This window comes from Mastomys coucha, unplaced genomic scaffold, assembly GCF_008632895.1.
Source record: "Mastomys coucha isolate ucsf_1 unplaced genomic scaffold, UCSF_Mcou_1 pScaffold23, whole genome shotgun sequence".
NCBI lineage: Eukaryota > Metazoa > Chordata > Mammalia > Rodentia > Muridae > Mastomys > Mastomys coucha.
In genome coordinates, this window is record NW_022196906.1 from 43,471,937 (window position 1) to 43,491,256 (window position 19,320).

A 19,320-nucleotide genomic window follows, 5' to 3' on the forward strand; every position below is an offset into this window, starting at 1 on the left:
CATTCAACAAGGTGATTAATGTCTAACATTAGAAAAAAAGTTGCAAAACAAAACAAACTTTAAGTCTTTAGTTTGACCTTAATTTCTGACTCCTCTATTTACAGAATACATGGTCCCGGGCATGGAAGTCTTGGTTTCTATAGTGAAGACACTGCCTCATGGCGTCCTTGTGAGGCTAGGAGATGTGAGATTGCTAGTTTGTATGGCTTGTCTCTCCACCTGTACGAGGTTGTGCAGCCACCCCACTGCCAAGTTGAAGATTACAACTCTCTGTGTGAACTCTCAAGCACAATAGAATGTGACATTTCCCACTCTTTGGGGATGGGATTCTACCTATAGCAGCCATGTTCAGAGCCAGAGAGGAGGAGTGTAGCAGAATGAGAGAGGTGTGAACCTTGCAAAGGAGACCAGTCTGTTGATTCTATATCCAGATGTCATCTTCCAAGCCCTGTCGAGTTCTCTGAAAGCGGTGGAGTCTGCAGCCTCTAATTTTCCTCTCTGCTCTCTTTGGTGTCACACGTCTCCCTTGCAATTTGGCTGTGTGAAGGAGGTTTGTTTGCACAAGGCCATGGAATGGGCAGGTCCCCCACTTTCTCTGCTGAGGCCTGGCACCTGCCTGGCACCTGGGGACACTGTTACAGACCCATTGTAGAATACTCCAGTGAGCTCTAACCAGCTGCCCACAGTGTACTGGTCCCACAGAGAGGGCTCTGGGTTAGTGATTTTTTCATCCAGACTTCCAACATGAAACTATTCATTTTGCTATTAGGGACAAAGTTCTTAATTTAAGCCAAGAGCTGTGCTGCCAGTGAAGGGTTTTCCTTAGGGGTGTGTTGAATGAAATCCTCCCAGAGAGGGAGTGTTTTCTCTTCTGCATATTTCAGATGCAGAAGCTGATAGCTGGCTTCAACACCTTTAAGGTCATGAACTTACCCACCACCAAAATCTCAAAGTTAAACTTCTTAGTACAAAGGATCTCAGTCAAGGTCTCCAGCCTCAGATGGCACTTGTCATGTTTGTGCACTTGTGTAGCTCCCAAAATACCTTGAGCTCTAATGTCAGCTACCTTTCTGTTACTGTAACAAGTAGCCGTAACGATGGACTTATAGAGTAAAAAGGTTTATTTTGGGCTCACAGGTTTCAAGACTTTAGGTTACTGCTATGTGGGTCCGTGACTTTAAGCTTCTGTGGTGAGAACCAAACCACATGGTAGGAACAGGGTGCAAACCAAACTGCCTATCAGAAGAAGAGACCAAGATCTCGCAAGCCTTTCCGATTATACTCTCAGTGATCCAAATATCTCTAACTAGGCTCTAACAAAGTTTCCACCACCTGTCAGTAACACTGAGCTGGGGGGCAAGCCTTTAACTCGGGGGTCTTTGGGGAAACATTGTAGATCTCATATAACCTTCACAGCATAGGTAGGTTGGATATATATATCTTGAGAGCTTTGGTTTGGAGTTCCATATGTTTCACTGTTCAAGTGCAGATCCTGTCCCTTCCTTGGAATGGTTTGATCAATGACTGAACCGAGAAACCAGAGAACTGTTATTAATTAAACCTTTCATTTGGGAGTCCTCCGGTGATCCTGGCTTTGGGCAATGAGAAGGAACCAGTGCCTTCAGGAATGGGCTAAGCAGGAGTATGGGACGGGTACACGTGCATGATTTGGGTTTCTGCAAATAAAAGCCTGTGTTCTCACATTGTCAGTCCAGAACCAGCTTACACTTAACACGGGGCACTTGTAAAAACGCAGCCAGATGGTAATGCTGACTCCCGGGCCCAGGACTAGAAAGAGCTCCCTTGTCAGGGAAGCCACCCATCACCACTTAACCCACTGGATTCAAGAGCACATACCACAGGTGGGGCTGGGATGCAGGTGACTGCTGCCACCCTGGTGCTACCACCAGTCTCTTAAAGGCTGAGAGCTGCAGGCAGATACCGAGGTGCCACTGCCCAAATACCCCTGATGGTTCCCTCAGGATCTAGTTCTCATTTAGTGGTGTTGCTGCAAGGATGCCTGGGAAATGAGACTTTTGATCAGCTGTTTTCCAGCCTCAGTAGAAAATGGAGGAGCAGGTCAGAGGCATGAAAGATGGATGCTAGAGCAAGCCGCAGCAACTTCTACTGCGGTAGCCTGCCTGCTCTCTTCTTCCCAGGGAAAACCCAGCAGACATCCACTTTTTGAGCAAGATATTTAAAAAGGATTTATTAGCAGAACAGTGACCCCCTGACCCACAGTTGTGTGTGTGCTCACAGGCTTTTACACTGGCACCATGTCACTCAAGAATCATTCAAGTGTTTCATTGTAGAGTTGAGAATTTGTATTCCATGAAGCTCTCGCAGTTGGGCAGCAAACCTGTGGTAAGTCAGGATGCAAAATCCAGGTTAATATATTTCACACTTCACAGCTACCTTGTGCAGATGGATGCTGGCCACAGACTGATCACTTGAGGGAAAGGGAAAGTGATGGTGGCACCAGAGAGCCCTAAAGATCAAAAGGAGTAGTGGGACTCTGGAGGAACCCACACAATACTGGGGACATTCAAGTGTCAGGTGTGACAGGTGGGTCAGATGAAGCTGTGCTCTTAGGAAACTCCTCCATCCCACCCCAGCAGGATGCCACTTTGAACTCATCCTAGCTAATGGGTTTCCCTTTTTGTAGAAGAAAAGTTTTCTCTTTTTCTTCCACTTGATCAATCAGAGAGAACTTGAAAGGGCTTTCAGTGTCAACCAAACCAGCCTTCTCGTTTTCCAGGGGGAGGAAATGAGCAAAAAAATAGAAGTCTGGTCCAGAAAAGTAAAGAAAAAGGTGAGGCGCTAAGTATGGTGGTACAGAACCACAGTCTCAGTTTGGTGAGGGAGAGGCAGGGGGATTGCAATCAACCTGAGCTATAAAGCAAGTTCTAGGCCGATGAGTGAAGAAAGAACAGAAAGAATGATGGAAGGGAGGAAGCAAGGGTGGGAGAGAGAGGTGGGGGAGACAGAGATAATGAGAGAGAGATGGGGGGGGCAAAGAAGAGACTGGGCAGAGACATACAGAGAGGCAAAGACAGGATGTTTACAGATTGGATATTAAATGTCCTTCAAAGGTCCATATGCTGAGGCCTCCGTCCCAGTCTATGGCACTGTCAGAAGGTGACAGAAGCTTTAGTAAGCTGGGCCCAATGGGAGGAATTTAGGTAACTGGGGTGTTCTCAAAAGGGTGTTGGGGAATCTATCCCTTCTTGTGTCTTTCTTGGCTTCTTGGTCACCATGACATGAATGGCTCCCCTCTGTGGCATGCACCTGCCATGAGGCATGGCCCTGTTATGGGCCCAAAGACACACATGAGCAGAGGCTGAAGCCCCTGAGACCATCAGCCAAAATAAATCTTTCTTTAAATGGACACTTTTGTCAAAGTGACAGAAAGCTCAGTAATAGAGGAAGCAGAAGAGATGGTACTGCACATGTGAGAGAAAGAAGAAAATGAAATGGAGCTGGTTGAAGGGGGATGGATGTCCAGATGGTGACCATGTGCCCGGGACCAAACCCTGTCAAAGGCACAGCTCATGGGGACCCTGAGAGACCTGCACACAAGGCAGGAGGTACCTCCATAGGGTTCCTCCTACAGTGCTTGGCTTGCCCCACTCTTTCTTGGGTGGCTTGGCTCTGTGGGGACCATAACAGACCTGGGCTCAGCAGTGCACAGCTTTCCCAGAGCGATGCCTGCATTCAGCTGTATGCCTGTCTCCTGTGAGTCTCTGCCTGCCAGCGTCAACAGCACCTTCACAATGTCCGTCTTCAGCAAGGAAGAAGCTGCAGTGGGCACTTCCATGCAGTTGCCAAGGCAGAGGGCGGCATTGCCCACCAGAATTCCATCCTCTGAGGCAAGCAGCATTATCAAAATGTCGAACTCTACAGGGAAACATGGGCAAAGGAAGAAATCCCAACGGACAAAGTGAAGAAGCTGACAAGAGGGCACGAGAGGCTGAAGGGGTAGGCGGCAAGCTTCTCCAAAAACTTGGGGAAATATGTGCTCTCTCCCTGTCGCTTTGTACTGTGGTACAAATTGCTTTCTGTAGTCGAGCTTGATAGTTCAATCTCAGTACCCAGGAGGCAGAGACAGGTTGACTTGTGTGAATGTGAGACCAGTCTGATCTACATAACAAGTTATAGATCAGTTAGAGCTACACCTGAGACTGTGGTGGTTTGACTAGGAATGGCCCCCATAGACTCACATGTGTGAATGCTTGTTTGTCCCATAGTGGGTGGCACTATTAGAAGGTATGGCCTTGTTGGAGGAAATGTGTTGCTGTACGGGTGAGGTGGGCTTTGAGGTCTCCTATGCTCAACCTTTGCTCAGTATGGTACATAACCCCTTTCTGTTGCCTGAGATTGAGATCTAGAACTCCAGCACCATGGCTGCCTTCACCCTGCCATGTTTCCTGCCATGATGATAATGGACTAAACCTCTGACCACTGTGAACCAGCCCAGTTACATGTTCTCCTTTACAAGAGTTGCTGTGGTCATGGTGTCTCTTCACAGTAATGAGACCCTAACTAAGACAGAGACTGTCTTTAAAATGGTTTTGAGTGTCAGAAAAGTCTGTTTTCAAGACCCCCCTCCCCGCACTCTCCATCAACTGACAGCCTAAGTGAGAGGCTTGTATCTTTTCAGAAGGAAAGTTCTTGCCCTCTGTGGGCCCCCTCCAGTCAGTCAGCCTGTGAGGAGGAGGTATGAAGAACATTTGGAATCTTCCCCTGCTCAGAACCCCACCTCCCCCTCACCATGAAGAGCTTCAGTGGATTTAGAATTTAAGTTAGATTGTGGGAAAATTAGAGTATTTCTGGGTCACATGGTAACTCTGCAGCCTTCATATCTATCTTATGAATGGAGTGACATCCAGCACTCTTCAGGTTAACCTTATAAGGCAATCTTAATGAATTAAGTTGGCCTTGATGCTGAAATTCTCTTTGCTCTCTTATGGTTGAAGGTGCTTTTGTGTCCTCCCTCCATCTAAGAAGCGGGGAGAGCTGATGCTAGGCCAGTTCCAGCATCACTATAGAAACAAGTCCAGGTTAGCTTCGGGGGTTGGGGAAGTTGTCCAGCTTGTGCCCTGTGATCTTTGAGCTGCCTGGCATTTTACCGAAGCACAGACGAAAGGCCAAGCAGACACTTTGTGATGGGAGGTGAACTGACATCCTGTTGTGTAAACACTACAAGGGAGGGAGGGAGCCATGCTGCCTAGGTCTCCCCTGCCTCCAAAGCCTCCATTCCCTCTGCAGCTCCCAGGGTGGATCCCCCTCTGAGGCCTGGGCTCCCATAATGAAGCTGTCACTTACTTTTATCAAGTCTCACTACTTCTTCCCGAGCTGCGTGATAGCTGTTTGTGCAGATAGCCAGTATCTTTATGGCATAACGTGATGCGGTCTGGCCTCCCATCTAGGTTGCAGCACAAAAAAAGTAAAGATCTAAAAAGTAAGATCGAGGGTCTAGCCATTCTTGCCTAGATGCTACCTCAGTCATCATAACAGTGCCAGTGGCCTCCATAGCATCTGTAAGAGGATTAGATGAAGTATGGCCTGTGCTTCCTAGGTGAGCAGAGATGGAGGTCACTTGTACCCACCTGTCCACCTAGCCCATGCCCAGGGTGGGAATACAGGCCTGTCACCTGTACACCTGACACCACTGAAAGGCTTTACTAGAGACTGGCGAGGCCAACAGTGATGCTGTTCAGCAGCTGATGTTATCCCAAAAGGAAGAAAACACCAGCCCCTACCCCCCATCCTTTGGCTTTATGAGAATAAGGGTTGATGATCTCCTTGAAGAATCACCACCTGAGATCATTGTAAGAGGTAACAATTACGCAAGCATGTCCCACAATATCAGGGTCTTTCGGATGTATGTGTACATGCGTGGATGCATCCAGCGGTCTCAGGCATAGTGCCAAAGCTGTAGGGATAATGACAGGCACTGACCCAGTGTCAGTCTTCACCGAGACCCTTCATCCTGCCCCCTGTCATCTGCCCTACCCTGGCAGCATATTTCCCAGCACAGAGCTTGCTTCCTGTCCTGCTTAGCAGTACCACTGTGTCAGTAACATGAGCAATTGGGCCTGGCAGTGCATGGGTAGGATCTAGAGGCAACAGCCTGATAATTGCCTGTGCCTTTCCAGGTGACTCTAACTCCTCACTTGGATTCGTTACACCTACTTCAGGCAGGCAATTCCAACATCCTCTGGTCACATGACAACTCTGCAGCCTCCAAGGCTCACAAATGGAGTTATAACTGGTCCACTCTGGATAAGGATGGAAAGCACCAGGAATCCATGAACAAAATAACTGCCTTAAGGGACCTTGTCAAAAGCTGTTCAATGCACCTTGTTCAAGGACAGAGGCTGCACGTTTCAAGCTGGGTATGGAGGGCAAGCAGCTTTTTACCACTGTAGGCAAAGAATCATTTGCTTATTCATTCAAGGGTCTTTGTCACTGCATAGGGCATTGCCAAGGTAGACAGATGGAAGGCCAGGCTCTCTATTCAGGCGGAGATGACATATTGCCATGTTAACCGAACAGCCCACCTTCCTCCTGCCTTCTGAGTTGAACAGGTGATCTTGGGATAGCTAAGAAGCTGTGAGTAGTGCTGTTACTTTACCCTCAGGAATTTAATCATTTTCTTGACCACTCCTGCTGTCAGGGCCTCCTCCACAATGGTCTGAGAGAAGGAAAGGATCCGGCTCAGAACACCTGCCGCTCTCTGAGGGGACACAGAAAGGATGCTTACACACCATGTCCAGAAATGCTGGCGACTTTCAAAGTTAATGAGGGGGAGTTTCATAGGTAAAAGCAATAATTAGGATTGGAAGCAAAATTTACTCCTCCATTTTTAAATGATATAATGGGCAAAGAATACATAGACAACATAGTTTTTTTTTTTTTTAATAAACCTGACAGGCAGGCAGTTCAAAGGGCTAGAAATAACGTCTCCTGGCACAGAGGCCCCAGTGTAGCACAGCTTTACACAGAGCTCACCCCTGAGAGTCAGTCCTTCCTGGGTGCCTCCCAGACCTCAGCATCAGCAGGGTCCTCATTAGAGGATGCTCCACTTCCAGGACTGACCTGTGGAGTTTTCATTTATCTTTATCTTTCCATATCTCTGTCTTTTGGTTGGACTTTCTAGAAGATTCCATTTGCTTTACTTCCTACTTTTCATTTCATTTAAAAAAGTTTTTAGAATTACAATTTTTTATGATTATTGGTACGTGTCTGTGTGAGAAGAGAGTATGTATGTTTGTGTGTGGGTGTGTGAGTATATGTGTGTGTGTGCGTGAGTGTCTATACGAGTGGATGTGTACGAGTATGTGTGTCAGTGGGTGTATGTGTGTATATAAGTGTGTGTATGTGCATATGTAAGTGTGTGTATGTGTATATGTGAGTGTGTGTATGTGTGTGTATGTGTATATGTGAGTGTGTGCATGTGTGTCTCTGTGTTATAATATGTGTGTGAGAGTGTGTGTATGAGAATATGTGTATATGTGAGTGTGTGTGAGGGTGTGTGTATGTGTGTGTGTGTGCACGTGTGTGTGTGTATGAATGTGTGTGTGCACGTGTGTGTATGTGTATGAATGTGTGTGTGCACGTGTATGTGTATGAATGTGTGTGTGTGTGCATGTGCGTGTGTGTGTGTGTGGGGGGGGTATATGCCACAATGCTCAGGTGGATGATGACAGGTCATGAGAAGGTCTGAAGCCAGTCCCTCTGCCTGCAGGTCTTAAAAGATTGTTTTCTGACACCTGTCCTGGATATCGCCTCGTCTGTCTAGGTGTTAGGTGATGCACTGATACAGTAGGTAAGGAGTGCATCCTAGAGTGATGGTCAATGGCCTCCTGAATCATGTTAGCTTCTTCATGTCCTCTGTCCTATCCTCAGGACTATCTCGTGTTCATAGCCAAGTGTCACAAGCAGAACTAAGAAAGTCATTCTAGCATATGCCTCCAAAGGATCTCTTGAAATAGTATAAATGAGGTAGGTTGCATTGCATCAGCTCATTAAAGTCTAGACTGTACAGTCAAGAAATTCTTAATTTAGGTTTCTGGACTGTACAAGGCTCACATGTATATGTATAGGGGTCACCAAATGCTCTCAGATTAAAATCAAAGTTTGGCATTTGTGTGTTTGTGGGTATCACTTTGAAGAGTCTACCCACACTGTGCCTCAGAATCAATGAGATTTCAAAGATGGTGACTACAAACAGGACAAGACCTGTTGACATGAGAACAGTACTAGGGCAGGAACCATTAGTCCACTTTTTGGAGAAACTTACTGTTAAGATGCCTCCATCTTGGCTGTTCAGTAGAGACAAGCACTTCCGGCTCATCTTCACAGCCCATGTCTACAAACGTGGGAATATGGGAAAAGCAACTTTAAAGCCCGGACAGTTAGAATCCCCTGTAGAGGATTTTTCAAGTGATCAAATAGAGCCATCCACTTTCTGGGACCACAATACCCGTGTCCACACCCACAAGGGTTTATTTTATTGCTTCCATATCTGTCTCCTCTAGTTCTGGACTAGCAGGGGACACCTTATTTGACTCTATAAATGCAGCCCCTGGTAGGCTCAGCATGTTCTGTGCATGTGGACAGCTTTCTGAATGAACACAAGAGTGACTCTTGTCCTCAGAAAAGTGACAGTATATCCCTCTATCCCTCCATCTCTCCAAACTGCTAATGTTCAGGGCCAATGTTCTGATCACCTTATGAATATGTGAACAAATAAAGCAACTTGATATGGGCAGTGCATCCCAGGGATCCAAGGAGAGTGACAAGAGAGTATTCTACCTCAGAGAGTAAGGGGACCTCAAGACACAAGTTCATGATGAGTCCTAGGAGAGTATAGGTGACATCTCTGAACAGGTCCATGTCCTCTTCACACTTGACCTGGAAACAAAACAAGGTAACTATCTTGCTTCCTTGTAGCTTTTCATGGTCATCTCCTACCTTAGATGAGTGTCTCAAGATACCCACTCCTTATATTGTCAATATCATGGACTAGGATTTTGGTAGAAAAGCCTTTCCATCAGAAAAGCCTTCAAATCTCCCCAGGTCAAGGAGACTTAATCTAGAGGACTTTGGAAGTCACCATCCCACCAAACCTATAGCAATAGCAGGGATAATCCAATGGGACCCTAAAAACAGAATTACTGCTAGAAGCCAGTGCCTCACAAGAGAATAGGAGACCAAATTTGAATAGAAAGGCTCTGATACCAGGAGGTCCAAGCAGGCATTCCCAAATTCTTCATAGGCTATCATGTGTCTTCTGGCAGTAGGCTCAGCGCTTATGTTTCCCATCAGAGCGATGCATTGGCAGAGGGCTGTGGGGCTGGTTAACTTGGGCTCTCGTTTCTACAGGTGGATTCAGAGATGTCTGAGACAGCAGACAAACAATGCCATAGGATTTTCTAGAAATATCTTTTGCTCACCAAAAGGCTAGGAGCTAGGTAGCTAGCTTAATGTCATACCATGACATCAATGAAATCACCCTGGTAATAGGATGGAGTCATCATATACTTGGCTTCTACATCAATCAGCTTCAAAATTTTGGGGTATGGTACTGCTCCTCCAGGGTCTCCTGAACTTTTCATGGCTCAACAGACATAGCATGCTCTCCAGGAAGAGCCCTTGCTCCATCCCTAACACTGCTACCCTTGTCTTGATGGGGGTGATTTCCAGCCAGGGAACAAAGCCACTCCCTGTCCTGAAGACACTATTTCATGCTAGGAGGACTTGGATGGAGAGTGGCTCTCTCTCCCTACTGCCAAGTAACATGCAATCCACATGCAGTGTCCATAAGCCACTTCTATTTGTCCTGTCTGCAGCTGTTTTAATAACTGGGAACTGTGTAAATTCCAGCTGTGAATAAATGACTAATCAAGCTGAGAGACAACAAGGGTGCTGGGATGTAAATTGTGTTTCAACAGCCTTGTCCCACAAAGCAGGAGCATCTGCCTGCCATAGAGGAGAGACTGGGGGTTTGCTCACCAGAGCACCTGTGAGAGCAGGGAGGACATCAGGAAGGTTGGCCTGGAACCAGAGTTGGAATCTGTTGAGAGAACATCAGCCAGGATACTTCTGAAATGACACAAACTATGCCAAGAGGCTGGTATCTCGGGTGATACCTCAGAGAGCTACGAACAGCCCATGTGACTTACGGTAAGCATTCACAACTCATTCTGAGTGCCTAAAGTTAAGTCACTGGGTCTTTCACATGACTTTAGCCCTGGCTGTCCTGGAACTCACTCTGTAGACCAGGCTCGCCTCGAACTCAGAAACCTACCTGCCTCTGCCTCCCAAGTGCTGGGATGAAAGGCATGCGCCACCACTGCCCTGCTTGACTTTAATTTTTCTAAGCCTAGAGAATCATCTTTGATATCAGACAACAGGTCTCACACAAGGCCTCTTGTCTGGAAAAGTAGCTGGAATCCCTCAGCTTCTGTTCCTCCTCGCTTTGGGTTTGTGTGTCCCATGTGTCCAATGTAGGTGGAAAGCTGTGAACATGGTGCAGTATTCCATGCTCCCAGCCTACCATAGCTGGCCCACTTGTGAGCATGGTAGCTCATTCTTCCATGGTTATTTCCAGGCAAGACTCATGATGTGTTCAATGAATTTTTTAAATGCTTATAAGAAAAATGACTTAGGAATTTGTAACTATTCCAAAATCTAGGATTTTTACCATCTCCTCCCCAGCTGCTAAAAACAAAACACAAGGCAGGATGAAGAGATAGCTGCTCAGTATCACTGGCAACCTGAGAGGAGGCAACATTTCCCAGTTCCTTCTGTGCTTGCTCACCCACAGTCATTCAATATAGGTTTACCAGCAGTTACTATGTACCAGACCAGGCACTGACCAAGTGGCAGGAAGCTTCCCTGAGCCACAGCTGATATGCTTACTGCAAGAAGCAGTGTTTTCAGTAGTCATCCTCTCTGGTGTCTGTATGAGATTGGCCCCGGGAACCTATGAATGCAAAGCTGTGCAGATGCTCAAGTTCCTTACATAGAATGACATAGTATTTGCATACAATCTATGTATAGCCTTCAGGGATCTTCGAGCCATCTCTCATCATTTGTAGCTATGGTACTGAAGAAATGTAAGTGCTATGTCAATACCCAGCATATGTATTGTTTAGGAAACGATAAGGGGAAGGGTCCATGTTAGGCACTGAAACAGTTTAGAAGTACTCTTGATCCGGGGTTGATTGAACCCACAGATGCAGAACCAAGGGGTAACTGTGTATTATGGTTTCCAAGTTCACTGAGGACTGGGCCACCCTCTACCTGGGGAGCTGGGATAAGAGCAGATGGCCATAGCCCTCTGGAACCCATCAGTCCCCTTCTTCAGCCAATCTTGTAATGCTCATGTGGAGATTAGTCTTGCAGGTGCTGCCACTTTTCAAAGACCGCACAGCTTAACACAGGTTAAAGAACTGTCAGTTTATATAAACAAAACAATTACCTTTCTTCTAGAGCCAAGTCTGTGAGAAGTCCAATGGCTGTAGAGGCCTTCTTATCTGAGAAGTCAAGAAATGACAGCAGGGCTTCACACAGTCTGCAAAGAGCCATTAAAAACACAAACCTCAGAATGGGATGCCTTCTGACCCTCAACATCTCCAATAAGGCGCCCTTGTAAAGAATCCAGCTTAGCCTCAGCATCTGGGAAAGAAGAGTTGAAAGGACAGACCCACCATGACCACCAAGGACCTGTAGACACCATCCTTCCAGCATGGCTCCAGTCCTCCATGTAAATCCCCAGGTGGATAAACAGTTTAATATAAATTCACTAATTAATCAGACACCAGCTTGGAAGGAGATTCTGGTGTTCTGCCCTACGGCTGTGTCTCAGTTGAGTTCCTTAACTTGGACGACATCTAAATGGCACACTTCCTAATAATCTACTCATAACTAAAGTGGGAGGCCCCCTAATAAGACAGATGATGGAATAAATATTTAACAAGATCTTGACAGGCTGCTGAATATAGCAGATGGATTTAATAGAGTTAGAGTCCTCTACTGAGAGCTGGAGATTGGAGGTGAGGAACAGAGTTGGGAGACTCACTTTGGTTACTGATTCATACAGAAAAGATTCAAGGGGTTTGTCCTGTTTGTAAACAGAGTCTGGGCAAACAGTCTAGTTCAGCTGACAGAAAAAGCGATATAACCACAAGCTGCCCAAAGAGGACTTACTGTCAGCACACCAGAACTGAAAGTGATGAGTCCCCTCCAGCAAACTGAGCATCTCTGGCAAGCTGTGTGCAGTGCTCAGCACCTAGCTCCTGGTCTACGGTGACACATGGACAAATAAGGAAGGAAAGCATTATGAACGTGATAGAATAGATTCGTGCTAAGGGCCTCAGAGTCTCCCTGGCAGGATGTGTTGGGGGGATAAAGATGAAAGGGCTTCAACAATATGCATTGTCTAAGTTGCCTCTTCAGAGAACACTGACGCTTATTATTATTTATTCATTTGTCTAATTGGGCTAAACTACCACTGACTACTGTCCAGGCAATGAGGTTGGTTCTAGGACTACAAAGATGAAATGAGACACTGTTCTGGCACTACGGAGCTTGCAGTACAGTGTCAGGCATATGGAGATGGGGCACATCAGACAGAACACCCTGAAGTACTCTCAGACTGTGAGGCATCATTGGGACACCCATCAGCTCCTTACCATTAGTGCTTAGGGTGCAAGAGGAGAGTAGATGGCAGGGAGGCGAGAGAACTAGACAGAGCTCAGTTCATGATGGGCCTTTGGGTTTGACCCCCAAGGTCCACCTTCTCCCACGTGGGATGACTTTCTGGGTGGTAGTGGTGTGGGTAGAGTGGTGAACAGACTGCTCCAAGAGTCCTCTTAAGCCCTAAATCTCAGGAAGATTGCACTTTAACCAGGCCCCAGGTGGCTCTCAGGAGTTAGTCTTAAGGGCAATGGAGAGTCACTTTAGAATTTTAAGTAGGAAAACAGGACCAGTGTGCATTTTAGAAACATCTTTTTTTGCTGGTTTAATGGAGGCCAGATTAGAGGAGGTAGGACACAGGAAGGGACAGAGAATCCCACCAGGGAGATGTGTGGTTGTCCTGACAATAAAGGTCATGGGACTGGGCTGACGTAGTGGCAGGATGAGGTACTGTTAAGCAGGAGGAACTTTAACAAAGAATGAGGGGCAGAGGAGGAGCATGGCGAGGGTGGCCCAGGAGATGCTAATGAGCATGGACTGACAAGCTATGGTCTTATGACCATTGTGAGGGTGGCAGAAGTCAAATCTATAATTCTGACTTAGCAACTGGATGGTTAGATGCTCTATGCTAAAACAGAAAATTTGGGTGAAAAAGAGATGGGCCCCAAAGAACCACATTTTACTTGTTATGCTATTCAGAGACAAGGAGGCAGGATCTAGCAACAGAAGCGTGTTATCTAATCTAAGACATAGACTGTCTCTTAAAGTCACAGACAAGAAAAGAGCTAGCACAAGATCCTGGAGTCCCTGGCTTGGATCATGACATGGGGGGGGGGGGGCCTTACAGGAATCCAAGAAGGAAAAGCTATGACAGAGGGGGAGGGACAGGATGGGTGATATTGACAGCCACAGTATGACGTTTGAGAAGGCTCTGACCAAGAGGACTAGATGCTTAAGGGCAGTGGAGTGATATCAAGACGGGAAAAGAGCCTATGGATTGGATATCCGGGAGTACAGCAGGCACCCACTTTTAAGATATCAAACCTGTTTAGCAAATTGTTCTGGCAAGGGTGAATCCCCTGAGGATTGGTAGAGGAAGTTGGATACTTGAACCAGAAAAGCCTAGTGTGGCACCCATAATGCTGCTGGGAAGAGGCAGGATTTGATGATCTCTTTATACCCTTCATATTCTGGGCTGGCCCTGGGGCAGAGTCATGGGATAGGCCATGGGATAGGTAACATAGTCCTGGTAGCTCTGGCAGAAGATAGGTTACCTGGAAGGGTCTGACTTACACCCTAACCAGCTGGGAAGACCTCCTGTCTGTTGAGCTGTCCTATTGCCTGGGCCAAATCTAATGGAGACAGTGAAAATGCTGGCCCTTCCCCAGAGAGGAGTGTGCATGGACTAGGTTATGTTCTGCAGAGGGACACCCATGGTGGTTGGGGCGGGGGCTACATGATGTCTAAAGCTCAGGTGTCTCCAAGCTCCTGCAAATTCTTGACTCCCTCACGAGTGTACTCCAGTGCTCATCCATCAGAAATAATTTGCTTTGGAGTTAGTCCAGATTCCTCCTCCACCAATTTAGCTCTCTTTTCTTGATCTTGGTGATGAATGCTGATGAACCTGAATAGCATCAAGGACAGACCACGGTCAGGGTCATCCAAAGACAGACAACAGCCAGGGTCATTCTGGTTTAGCCTTAGGAGACATAAGCAATAAGCTTTCTCACCCCATGACAAAACACTTCTCCCAACTGCTCTCATTACCTACAGAGGACAGTGTGTCCCTTTTCACCCCATCTTGCCCTAAGGCACATTTTCTGCTCTCTTGACAAGCTGTTGTTTCAGTGGACGAACCACAGTTCAGAGAATGGGCTCATGAAGTCCACCTTTTCACTACTGTCTCCGTTTAAGACTCTGAAAAATCTACCCTAAAGAGAGAAAGATGATCATTAAAGCATTATTAGGTTCTCACCAAGTATCAGATAGGGAAGCCCGGTGGCTCTTTACTATTGTAGTCGTTGTCAGCTGGCCAGCCTCACAATCACTATGTACCCATTCCAATCTGCCTGACTCTGCGACAGAAGCCTACACAATGCTGCTGGGTAGTCCAGAACACAAGTCTACCAACAGAAGTAAGCAGCGGCTTCTCTTAATGAAAAGGGGAGATCCGGTGGGCGCTAAGCTGTGTGAAAACAGACATGAGGCTTGGCCTTCACCCAGGGAGAAGGAAAGGGAGAGGGAAGGACCACGATCTCGACCTCGGAGTCTCCAAGCTAGCTGTTGTTGTGTTTAGTCTTTTATTTATTTATTTATCTATTTTATTTTTTTATTTTTGTTTTTTTGAGACAGGGTTTCTCTGTGTAGTCCTGGCTGTCCTGGAACTCACTCTGTAGACCAGGCTGGCCTCGAACTCAGAAATCCGCCTGCCTCTGCCTCCCAAGTGCTGGGATTAAAGGTGTGCGCCACCACTGCCTGGTCTAGTCTTTTATTTTTAAGAAAAGTAAGCAAACTAGGCCAGGCTCTATTTTACTTAAGCTCCTGTTAGTCAAATTGTTTGCAAAGGCAGGAGAAAAATATCTAAACTCACATAGACATACCTCTGTGGGTTGGTTTGTTTGTTTTTAGAGGGTAGAGGGTGGTGTGTTGAGGACTGAGCCCTAATATGTATCAGGCAAGGGCTCTACCATAAAGCCATATGCCCAGCCTATCAAAATTCTTTTAAAATATGAAGGATTTATATTTATATAAATATAAATGGTGCTCTTAGAGGCCAGAGATGGTATAAGATCTGTAGCTGGAGTTATGGGTGGTGGTGAACTGCTCAATATGGGTGCTGAGAAGTGAACTCAGGTCTCCTGTAAGAGTAGTACATGCTCTTAGCTGCCAAGTCAGCTCTCCAGCTCCCGACCCTCTCTCTTCAGTGCCATTCCAAGTGTGCAGAACAGACAAGACAATGTACTTCTCCCAGGCCAAAACATGGATAAAAACTCATAGGAGGGTTAAGCACTGAACTGTGTGAATCTTAAATCCCAGTGCTTTCTACAAAGTGGGAAACCTCTTCTGACCAGTTCACAACATCTGAGGATGAAGGCGACCTGCATGCCTCTGTGAGGTGTGCAATGCTCTGTCCTGCTTCAAACAACCTCGCTCCAGCTCTGAGAACCAATACCTCCTTCCCACTCATCTGAAGACGGACATTAACAAGACTAAGACTAGTGAGTCTGAAGGCAGGGGACTGAGGTCTCCCTGCTGATATAAGAGTTCTCAAGACTGTATGGACCAAGGTGAGCCACAACCCCCGCTGATCTCCAAGGTGATGGAGAAGTTCAAGTTGAGACTGTGGCAATTCAAAGACAGTTTAGGGCAAAAGTCATAAGACAACTACAGCTATAGCTGCTCAGAGACAAAAAATGATTACAGAGAAAATTAGGATTGAGATGATATCCGCAAAGTCACCTGAAAAGTCCATGTGCTTTGGGAGACCTTCACTAGCAACCCACCTGCCTGGTGGGTGGAGCTTCAGGGTTGCCAAGGCCTTTCTGAAAGTTGCTGGAGCTATGACTGAATGGGAACAGGGAGAAGGAGACCACCCTGTCCTTGGCATACAATGAATTCATCACCAGATGGACAGGTGAGAGGAGTTCAGCCTGGTCCAGGGGGATTCGGCTCCTTTTCTTACAGAGAACTAAGAGTAGCGGCTGGGCTCCAATGAGCAAGAACAAGGGGACAGCTGAGTGATGTGGCCTTGTTACTTGGTGCCTACTCTGTGAAGAGGGTAGTAAGCACAGACTCTTTTACAGTGTTTAAAAGAGTAACCTTGGCTTAGGTAAGAGTCAAGCACACAAGATCCCTATCTGTCTCTATCTCAGAAAGAGCCACATGAAAAACATTTGTTTGATTAATTGATGCTCTATCCTTTCAGAAATGGCTGGAGGACATGAAAAACAAACCACCACTATTGCCTCAAATAGAAGAGCAGACGAAAAGCAAGGGGAGGGACAGGGTGCAGCCCGAGTCCAACAATGAAGCACGTGGTCCATTTCTAGGCTGGGTTCTCTGTCTGCCTATGGAAACACTGCCTCTGGCAGCTTCAATGGTCTCTATTTGTGCAGAAATGAACCTGGGCATGGTTCTGAGCTCAGCCAGGAGCTGGTCTGAGAACCTTCCTGATAGGGTTCCTCTCAAAGGCTCCTTCTGTTGTCTTTCATGAAGGCTCATGACAGTCTGATGGCAACTAGACACCAGAGACGGGGTGGGGATGGGCAACTCGACCTTGTCTACTTTGTGGTAACCTCAGGGTCCTATGGAAGATCTCACCCACGAAGGCTTACTGGGTCATGTCAAGGTGCTTGATCACTTGGTTCCGGCCATTCTCTGTCTGGGTGAGCTGCAGCAGTAGGGCCAGGCTCTGTTGTTGAATCACCAGGATTCTGGAAGTCATGAAGGCAGGCAGCAGCCTGGCCATATCGGGGAGGGTCACAAGCAGGCGCTGGTTCTCCTCTGCAGAACACAGGTGTTAGTGGCCTCAAGCTGCCATGATGGCATTTAAGTCAGTTCTGTAGCCTACCACCCAAAAGAGTGGGTGGCTCTTAACACATTTGCCATGCAGTATAATGTTACGCATAAGAACTGGACTCCAGGGCCAACCTTCTATGTCTGAATAAGCAGAGTGAAGACCTTTGCTGATAACTAACTTCTGAGGTCCTCAGCTTGGCAATGACCAAGGATTCAGGGGGCCACTGACTGATGGCTAGAGAGAGACTGGCTCTTGTAGATAAGCTACACTATTATCATTATTATAAAAGCTTTCTCAGTGGGGGGCCATGGGATGGGATAAAGGGAAAGCACTTGGCTTAACAAGACACCAGAGCATCTCTAGACACTGGCCTAAGCATCCATTTGTCTTCTTCCCAAGAGCATACAATATCATGTGAGCAGTGTTCCCTATCCTCTACGGGGGGTGGGAGGGCTCTTTTCAGAATACTAACATTAAAATCAAAATACATTGCATTTTGCCTGCTTTGTGTTCTGAGCAGGTATGTGGGCACAGACAGAACATAGGCAGGGGTGTGAGAATAAGTAATGAAATTCAGCAGAGCACACTGGAGGGATGACATCATGGTTTGAACTGGAAATAATACTCAAAGGGTCCTGTGTTAAAGCTTTGGTTGCTTGGATTTTGGGAGGTAATGATTCCCAAGATGTGAGGATTTGAATGCAAGGGGCCCCCCATAGGCTAATTTGTTTGAATGCTTGGTCCCCAGTTGGTGGAACTGTTTGGGAAGGATTGGGAGGTGTGACTTTGTTGGAGGAAGTATGTCACTATGGGTGGGCTGGAATTGACTTCTCTCCCTGACCAACAACAATATGCCATGGGTTTATTGTCATGTTTCTGCTTTTGCACATTCTCTGGCTTCTTTAAACAAGGTTTTGTGTTTATTGAGTTGGGCATGTCAAGATTCCATGAGTTTGACACACAGCATATGCATACCTCAGGTGAAAATATTTTTTGGATATTAAAATGACATAACTCCAAGGCTTACAAAAACAAAAGTATCTGGGCTATTGTTTCTGATTCACAGAGAGATCGTAGCCTTCCTCACCTTCCTTCAGGAATCCTGGTAACCACACAGCCCTGAGCAAGGGCCTGTCATAATTCATTTTGTTTTATTTTGGTTTGGTTTGAGTGTGTGTGTGTGTGTGTGTGTGTGTGTGTGTGTGTGTAGGCCAGAGGACACCTCACATATCATCCCTAGGCATCATTTAAATCTAATCTTATCTCCTCTCCTCTCCTCTCCTCTCCTCTCCTTTCTTCTCTCCTCTCCTCCCCTCCCCTCCCATCCCTTCTCCTCCCCTCCCGTCCCCTCTCCTCTCCTCTCCTCCCCTCTCCTTTCTTCTCCTCTCTTCTCCTCTCCTCTCCTCTCCTCCTCTCCTCTTCTCTCTTGTTTTCATCTTTTTTTTTTAATGGGTCTCTCACTGACCCAGGAATCATTGAATAGACCAGTCTGGCTAACCTTAGAGCCCTGGGGATCTACCTGTCTCCATATTCCCAGCATGCCACCACACCTGTTTTGGGTTTTTCTGTTGTTAATTTGGGTTCTGAGAATCAAACCTTGATGCTTGACTTTACCTACTGATTCCTTCCAGTAACTGGGCTTCCTGATAAGCTAGTTGTCTAGAGCCAACATTAAGTTCTCAGTCCTTCAACCTACTAAAAGAATGGCACTTGCTTCCTCATTCTCTGCTGGACCCGTGAGTGCACATACTACTTGTAGTCTCCACCCTGTCATTGTCTTCATTTCTAGTGTTTCCCATCTCAAAATCAACCCCATACTTATGAAACATTTTTTTTAGAGATGAAGGAAATAACTTAAAATCTTGATATACATTGAACCCATAAAGGTGACTAAGAAAGATTGTGCAAGGACTTAATAAACTCTGGAGGATGCTGTATGAAGAAAGGTAAGAGATGACAAAATAAAATCCCTCTGGCCTTTTCCTATTTCAGTGACAGATGCTCATCAGTGTCCAAAGAGGCTAGCTGGTAGTCAATATATCTCCAGGTGCTTCAAGGGTTGCTATGGTCAGCAAAACCAAATATTTTTAAAC

The 19,320-nt window shown here is 46.5% G+C and overlaps 1 protein-coding gene across 5 annotated transcripts in view; it reads right to left on the reverse strand.

Annotated features, from left to right (window-relative positions):
- Nucleotides 1–2,189: 2,189 nt before the first annotated feature.
- The window catches only part of Ttc12 (tetratricopeptide repeat domain 12), a 56,457-nt gene continuing 39,326 nt past the window's right edge, over nucleotides 2,190–19,320 (reverse strand). For 4 of the 5 annotated variants that reach the window (XM_031345092.1, XM_031345093.1, XM_031345089.1 and 1 more), the window contains exons 13-22: nucleotides 17,043–17,211; nucleotides 11,492–11,584; nucleotides 10,021–10,081; nucleotides 9,247–9,384; nucleotides 8,821–8,919; nucleotides 8,306–8,374; nucleotides 6,638–6,739; nucleotides 5,326–5,425; nucleotides 3,672–3,897; nucleotides 2,284–2,359 (exon numbers count right to left, since the gene is read on the reverse strand). In XM_031345092.1, the coding sequence (XP_031200952.1) occupies nucleotides 2,284–2,359; nucleotides 3,672–3,897; nucleotides 5,326–5,425; nucleotides 6,638–6,739; nucleotides 8,306–8,374; nucleotides 8,821–8,919; nucleotides 9,247–9,384; nucleotides 10,021–10,081; nucleotides 11,492–11,584; nucleotides 17,043–17,211 (1,133 nt within the window). Of the gene's footprint in view, nucleotides 2,360–3,671; nucleotides 3,898–5,325; nucleotides 5,426–6,637; nucleotides 6,740–8,305; nucleotides 8,375–8,820; nucleotides 8,920–9,246; nucleotides 9,385–10,020; nucleotides 10,082–11,491; nucleotides 11,585–17,042; nucleotides 17,212–19,320 lie in introns of all 5 variants that reach the window. The other variant, XM_031345091.1, reaches the window with a different exon arrangement.